Source organism: Charadrius vociferus, unplaced genomic scaffold (genome assembly GCF_000708025.1).
Source record: "Charadrius vociferus isolate BGI_N301 unplaced genomic scaffold, ASM70802v2 scaffold698, whole genome shotgun sequence".
NCBI classification, from domain to species: Eukaryota; Metazoa; Chordata; class Aves; order Charadriiformes; family Charadriidae; genus Charadrius; species Charadrius vociferus.
In genome coordinates, this window is record NW_009649598.1 from 321,170 (window position 1) to 327,646 (window position 6,477).

General features: G+C 56.0%; 3 protein-coding genes across 4 annotated transcripts in view; 2 read left to right on the plus strand and 1 right to left on the minus strand.

Moving 5' to 3' along the window:
- Positions 1-111: 111 nt before the first annotated feature.
- Positions 112-726, plus strand: SNAPIN (SNAP-associated protein). The gene is made up of 4 exons (XM_009890461.1): positions 112-125; positions 240-286; positions 410-528; positions 622-726. The coding sequence occupies exons 1-4, from the start codon at positions 112-114 to the stop codon at positions 724-726; spliced, it is 285 nt and encodes a 94-aa protein (XP_009888763.1).
- A 1,342-nt stretch (positions 727-2,068) lies between these two features.
- Positions 2,069-6,352, minus strand: ILF2 (interleukin enhancer binding factor 2). Of its 2 annotated transcripts, XM_009890437.1 has the most exons (13): positions 6,297-6,352; positions 5,816-5,858; positions 4,749-4,853; positions 4,368-4,445; positions 4,086-4,188; positions 3,934-3,999; positions 3,614-3,730; positions 3,415-3,493; positions 3,186-3,273; positions 2,955-3,016; positions 2,642-2,756; positions 2,478-2,568; positions 2,069-2,229 (listed from the first exon to the last, which is right to left on the minus strand). In XM_009890437.1, exons 3-13 carry the CDS (start codon positions 4,845-4,847, stop codon positions 2,069-2,071), a joined length of 1,059 nt encoding a protein of 352 aa, XP_009888739.1. In that variant the 5' UTR covers positions 4,848-4,853; positions 5,816-5,858; positions 6,297-6,352. The 2 variants fall into 2 exon arrangements, with proteins under 2 accessions (XP_009888739.1, XP_009888738.1); XM_009890436.1 differs by lacking the exons at positions 5,816-5,858; positions 6,297-6,352 and having other exon boundaries at positions 4,749-4,884.
- Positions 5,335-6,477, plus strand: part of NPR1 (natriuretic peptide receptor 1) — a 10,825-nt gene continuing 9,682 nt past the window's right edge. The window contains exon 1 of the mRNA XM_009890463.1: positions 5,335-5,340. Coding sequence (XP_009888765.1) covers positions 5,335-5,340 — 6 coding nt within the window. The remainder of the gene's footprint in view (positions 5,341-6,477) is intronic.

Below are 6,477 nucleotides of genomic sequence, written 5' to 3' on the forward strand. Positions count from 1 at the left end.
TGTTTTGGGGAGTGTTAGGGCTGGTTGAAGGGGGCTGTAGGTAAGCAGGTGGGTGGTGTGAGGGTTTGGACCGGGAGGCAGTTTGGGGGGGTAGCTGGGGGCACAGGTTCCATGTTGGAGGGGGAGTAGGGATGGGTTTGGGGCTGGGGCGGGGGGACAGGACAATTTGGGGCAGGACAGGACACTGTGGGGCTGGGGTCGAGGGCTTTGTCCTGGTTACCAAGCTGTCCCCTTCACAGGGAGAGCCAGGTGGAGCTGCGGGAGCATATCGACAGCCTGGCCACAGGTGAGACACGGTGGGGGAGTCACCTCCGCAGCCCGGCTGTGGGGGCACAGCAGGGTTTTACCCCACACGTCCTGGGGGTCTGCGGTGCCCTGGGCTCCCTCCCAGCCTCTGCCCTCTCCCCAGAGCTGTGTCGCATCAACGAGGACCAGAAAGTGGCGCTGGATCTCGATCCCTATGTGAAGAAGCTGCTGAATGCTCGGCGCAGGGTGGTGCTGGTCAACAACATCCTGCAGAACGCCCAGGTCAGTGCGGGGACCCCAGGGGGTTGGGGGCCACAGTGTTTTGGGGGTCTTAGTCCCTGTCCCTGTCCTGACGGCTGCCATTACCCAACGCAGGAACGGCTGCGGAGGCTGAACCACAGTGTGGCCAAGGAGACAGTGCGGAGGAAGGCCATGCTGGAGGCGGCGGGTGGCTACCCCCAGGGCCTGCCTGGCAAGTGAGGCCCCCGCAGTAGCGCTGGGCCGGATCCGCCTCACACCACGGCTACGCCAAAAGCCCTGTGAGCTGGACCGGAGCAGGACGGTGAGGGGTACGAGCCTGTAAGGACAGGGAATGGAACGGGCCACTGGCGAGGGGAGCGGGTATCCCCGTTTGTAGCAGCACTCTGCCAAGTGTCCGCAGCACAGGAGGGGGTAAGAAGCCCTGCAGAGTGAGGCCGCAGCTCTTCAGCTGCAGCTGAAGGAACGGGGGGGGACCCTGAATTGTATTTCCAGGTTTATAAGTGCCGTAATAAAAGCGACCACGTGTTGTTTATGGGTTGGTGAGGCGGCGTGAGTCTGTAACACTCTCATGTCACGGCCACAGCCTTCCCTACGTTGATGTGCCGTGGGGAGAGCGGAGCCAGGCAGATGCTGCCACCAGGGAGAGCAGATTGGGGGTCAACATGAGGAGAGCAGAGCTCAGGGCGGTGTGATCAGTGGCTGGAGTGCTGTGGCCAGTGCTGGGCTCCCCAGTACACGTCTCGCGGCATTGAGTTCCACCAGCGCCACCGGAGGTGCTCGGGGAGAGGTGGGCACGTGCCCGTGTCAGCACATGTCCCCTCTCGTATTATTGATGAGCGTCGATCTCATCAACGCCGAGCGGTAGCGAAAGGGTGGGTGGCGAGAGGACGGGGCCGGGCTCTTTCCAGCGGTGCCCAGCGACAGGATGAGGGGCGACGGGCACAAACTGGGACGCGGGAGGGTCCGTCTGAACACGAGGAGGGACTTCTTTACCATGAGGGTGGTGGAGAACTGGCGCAGGCTGCCCAGAGTGGTGGAGCCTTCTTCTCCGGAGAGATTCAGACCCCGCCTGGACGCCGTCCTGTGCATCCTGCTCTGGGTGACCCCGCTCTGGCCAAGGGTTGCAGATAAGCTCCAGAGGTCCCTACTGACCCCCTGCCGGTCTGGGATTCTGCGATCCCCAGGTGGGAACCTGGTTCTGGAACCCCTTCCCCCAGTTAGACCTTTTTCTGGCCCCCTTCGATAACGAGCATCTTCTACCTAAACAAACGGGACGCACTCGAAAGGGGGGAACACTTTAATGTGCAACTTACAAAAACACGTACAAGGATCAGGTCATGCCGGCGGGCTGCGTTCGCCGAGGACGGGCTCAGTCCTCTGCTGGGTTCTTCAGGTCTTTCAGCCAGCAGCACCTGGCGATGGGAGGTCCTGCTGCAGGGGGAGAGACAGGCTGCCGAAGGGGGAGCGCTGCCCCACGGCGCAGGCAGCCTGCACCGTTCCCTCCCCAGCCCAGAGCTGCCTCCCTGCCGGCAGCCATACCCCCGGGCTTTACCTCGGCAAGTCACTCCTGTGTCTCCATGCTTTCTTCCTCCTCGCCTGTAGCGGGTTCTTCCTGATTCTCTTCTTCCTCTTCTCCTTCTTTCTTTTCCGGAGGCTTCTCGTAAGCCTTCTCAGAAGGCGTCACTATCACTCCATCCCACGTGGACATTTCAGAAGCCAGGTCTGCAAAAATGGGGGCTCGAGGTGACCTTGGGCAGTACGGACAAGCTCCGTCCCCAGGACAGGCAAGGCGAAGCACGACCCGACCCTCTATCTCGCCAGCTTCGCCTCCCACTGCTCCGGGGTTTAACAAGTCGCTTCTCTGAGCCCTTAACTTTCTCTGCCAAGGCAGAGGAGCAGTCCTGTTCCCCCACCGAGACGTTGACAGCCTGCATGGAGGAAGACCCACGCGTTGCATTGACTCCACTTACAGCTGGCGTCGCCCTCTTGGCCGAGGATTTTCCTGTAGCCTCCGTGAGAGAGAATGCGGACGAGCGTCTGCGCTGTGTAACACACCATGTCCTGCGGGGACAGGGGAGAGTCAGAGCGCGGACAGGTCCTAGTCCCTTTTCCCGCGGCAGGCAAGGCAGCTCACCTGCTGTTCGAGGGTCATAACTGTGTGCACTCGGAAGTTTCCACTCTCGCAGGGATCGGTGATCCCAACAGATCCAGGGAGGAAGAGCCCCGCAGCCAGGATCTGAAGGCAGCGCCTACAGGACAAGACGTTTTGGGTTAAAACTAAACCGTTCCAGCACAGAAATGCAGCCAGGAAGTCTGCAGTTAGCACATCTATGTGAGGAGTCTGCTTTTTTTCCACTTTAAGCCCTGAGATTCTTCTGCTTTTCTTTTTATGTTCAGAACTGAGATGGTAACGGGATTTTATACAAGTGAAGCAAACGGCAACAGACCTGTATGCGATGTTGAGAGCCAGGGGCTGCCTGGTGGGATTGTTCATCACAGCATAGTGCCCCTGAAGAAGGAAAAAAAGAGGGAGTTAGGATGAGAGAGAAGTGTAAGAATCTCAACTCCTGCTTGGGAGCTGCAAAGATCTGCTTTATGCTAGAGCCCAGGGACACGCAGGCAGCTACAAGTTAGCTACGGCACATCAGGCACACCAGCATCCCCCCTCGTGCGCTCACCAGCAGGTCCAGAATCCACGGCGTGAGGGGCTCAAAGCCAGGGAATCGAATTCTCAGGTCTTTCAGCAGCCGGATTAAGACCTTCACCCTGGAGAAGATGGCAGGAGGGTTCTTAACGCGTCACGCACCTTCCTGCTGCGGGAGCAGCTCTCCTTGCTTTCCCCCCATTCTCTGTAAAGATGACTTCGACCAAGCCTGAGCTGCAGTCCCCATTTGAGGCCAAACTCACGTGGACTGTGAAGCATTCTCCTCGAACCAGCGAGCATGTCTGATGGCAGCTAGGGCACTCTGCAGCACTTTGATGTCCACTGAAAGGAGCAGAAATGCCCGTATTTTCAACCAAAAGGTGAGTAGGTGTGGGGCAGGAGCTGGCTCCCCACACGCCAGTGAAGGTTCAGGTGTGGGGGCAGAGCAAGCTGAGCTCTTACGGTGTAGTTCGGGGTCCAACTTGCGGAGATTGGGCGGCACCGTGGTGATGAGGATCTTCACCGTCGCGTCAGCCGAGCTGATCTCAAAGCCGGTCTCATTGGTCAGCATGGTCAGGACTGAGGAGAAAAACCCAATAATTCCTCACGGAGGGGCTGAGAGATCTTATCGGCACACGGGAACGCAGGACAGAGCGCGCATCTTGGCTGTGGCACCAGGCTGGGGACCGTCCCCTTCAGAGAAACCCCAAAGCTTAACGGGAAACTGCCTCGCATCAGGTTACATCCTGCTCAACCCCATACGGCACAGGAGAGAGTCCCACCTTCGCTGGGGTCCTGCGCTCTCAGGCTTTCCACCACTTTGTTTCCCAAAGCTGCCACAGCTTCCACTAGGGAGAAGAAGCAGAAGGAAGAGGTGGTTAGAGCGGGGTCAAGCACCGCGGTTCGGTCAGCGGCCGCGCAGCCGATAACTCACGGGTGGGTAAGATTTTCAGAATGACAACCAGATCGGCCACGTTGTGCCCCGTCGTCATCGTGCCCTTCTTGTAGGAACCCACCTGGCGAACCTCCTCGATTTGCTGTTTGAAAGAGCAAAGCAAAAATGAGTGAGTTTAACACGCGTGCTACATTTCCAGGAGGCAGCATGAATCTTCGATCCACTTTGGGCCGGGTTTGGTAGCTAGAACACCCCTCGTGCCGAAGCATCTCCCCGTGTAACTCCTTTTTTCCCCCCCAAGCTCACCACTTTGGAACTCACCACTTCAAATGTTCCTGGTGCTACGATTAAATTGTCAATCACGTTGTTTATTTTGGTCACCAAAGAAAGAATGGAAGCCTGAAAAGGAAAGGGAGAGGAGTGGCGTTGTCTGGTTGTCCAGTATGACTTGAAATAATCTGATCTTGCACAGCAAAATGCAGCAAGATATGTAATAAACAGATAAAAGCAACATTTTAAAAACACTGTTTAAGAAACTCCACCCATATTTCTACTGCAGTGCTTATTTCAGGGAGAAGTCATTACTTTTTAGGCTACTAACGGCTATTCCTGGCTATGCTCTGACAGATAAGCTGTCTGTGCGTTCTCAAATGCTGCAGTAACATCCAACCAAAGAATTTAAGGGAATTTTCAGCACAAAACCTGTTCAGCAGCAGTCGGAGCAAGATCCTGGTTCCTCTTCAGCAAGGCTTCGCTGAACGCGGTCTCGTCGGCGGCAGGTTTTACACGGGGGAAAGCCATTTCGCACTGAAACGGGATCAGATATCAGACTGCAACGTCCAAGAAAAAAAGACTTTGGTTCAACCCACTCATCAGCAAAATTTACTCCATTTTCTTTTTATTCTCCAGTGCTTGTTTCCTTTGTAATTCCCCATCGTGCTTCTCACTTGTTGCTTTTATCATTTAATTTTCACGTTATCCTAAGGGAGGGAGAGTGGGCAGCTGCCTGTCCTGCCTGTACACTCTCACCGTGCTCCGACAGGAACGGCAGGTCTTTAGAAAAGGCAGTGGAGCCACCAATGTGCCCATGTGACTACAGGGTGTGAGAAAAGGCAGATCTAATTAAAAATTACTCTATCATGAGGGTTTTTATTAACTATATTACAGTCCCTTAAGAGTTACGCCCTTTGTTTGTGGACGGCAGGAGCTTTTCAGTTGCTATGATGGGATTCACCACCACAGGGCCTGGAAGGCAAGAGTGCGTGAAATTGTTTGCCTTGGAAGTCACATGTCTGTAAGGTGGAAGATGCTCAGCAGGAAAAAAAAGAGAAAATTATTTCCTCTAAAAAGCTGGGAAACGTGTGTTTCTGTTGGTCCTTGGGAGGACCAACGTGGGAAAAGACCCTGCAGAATATCTGACAGGCATGTGACAGCTATGGGAGCAACCCACGAGGTTTGGGGTAGAGAGCTGGGTGAGTAGGGTGCCTTAAAAAGCCGAAAAAAATCAATCGAGGCATTTATTTGTTGTTACTCAACTGCATCCTAGTCATCCCGTGTGACACAAGTACTCCGAACAACAGAGACAGTAAGATCTATTTCGAGTTAGTTACTGAACTGACAGCGTTTTCAGTGAGCTCCTTTACTCCGGCTACGCTAAAAGAAGTCAAACCATCAAAGTCAGCAAACGAGGGTTTTAAGATGCATCTTTAAACAAGGAAAAGTCCCGCAGCTGTTGCCTGCAAACAGCTCCGTAGGAGAGGGTTACTCACGACATAGAAATCAAAGGGGATGTGCGGCACAAAGGGCCGGAACCTAAAGGGGGGAAAGAAAAGAAAAAAAAAAAACAACTTTATTCTCTGTAGGGCCGTCCACCTGCTCACCGCTGTGTTCTTCATCACCGAATGCTCCCCCCCTTTGTCACCGTTCCGTAGAGACGCGAGAAAGGCCCTACAGAAATAAGAAAGATTTCTTCATAACCCCCACCCCCTAACGATAACTAAACCCCCTCCCCGGTGTCACCGGCAGTGGCCGGACACCAAGGGCTTCCCCACAGCCCTGAGAGACCCGGCCCGGAGAGACCGGCACCCGCCCGCCCCCGGTCCTACGCCTCACCGTTATCCTGCGCTACACTGCCAGCTCCAGCCCCGGTCCCTGCGCCCCGGCAGCTCGCCCCGGGGGGCGGCCGCAGCCCACCCCCTAAGCCTGACAGGCTACAGAACCACCCTCGCTAAAGCAGAAGCCAAGACTCGCCCACTGCCAGGGCCTCCCCTGGAACCAAAGCGTCCGCCACGGCCTCTGCCTCGATCGCCCCTGCGGAAGGGAGAAGGAAAGCGGCGTTAGGAGAAGGGGAAGGCGTCCAGGAGGGGTCTCCGCATCCCTCCGCGCAGGCCCCGGGCCCTCCCTCCGGCGCCCCGGGCCCTCCAGGCGAGCT

Coding starts and splice junctions, on each gene's coding strand:
- SNAPIN (XM_009890461.1), top strand. Junction 287..409: donor TATCGACAGCCTGGCCACAG/GTGAGACACGGT, acceptor CCCTCTCCCCAG/AGCTGTGTCGCATCAACGAG. Junction 529..621: donor ACATCCTGCAGAACGCCCAG/GTCAGTGCGGGG, acceptor TACCCAACGCAG/GAACGGCTGCGGAGGCTGAA.
- ILF2 (XM_009890437.1), bottom strand. CDS start 4,847: ATGGCTTTCCCCCGTGTAAAACCTGCCGCCGACGAGACCGCGTTCAGC. Junction 3,494..3,613: donor GTTGGACCCCGAACTACACC/GTAAGAGCTCAG, acceptor TGCTCCTTTCAG/TGGACATCAAAGTGCTGCAG. Junction 2,569..2,641: donor TTATGACCCTCGAACAGCAG/GTGAGCTGCCTT, acceptor CTGTCCCCGCAG/GACATGGTGTGTTACACAGC.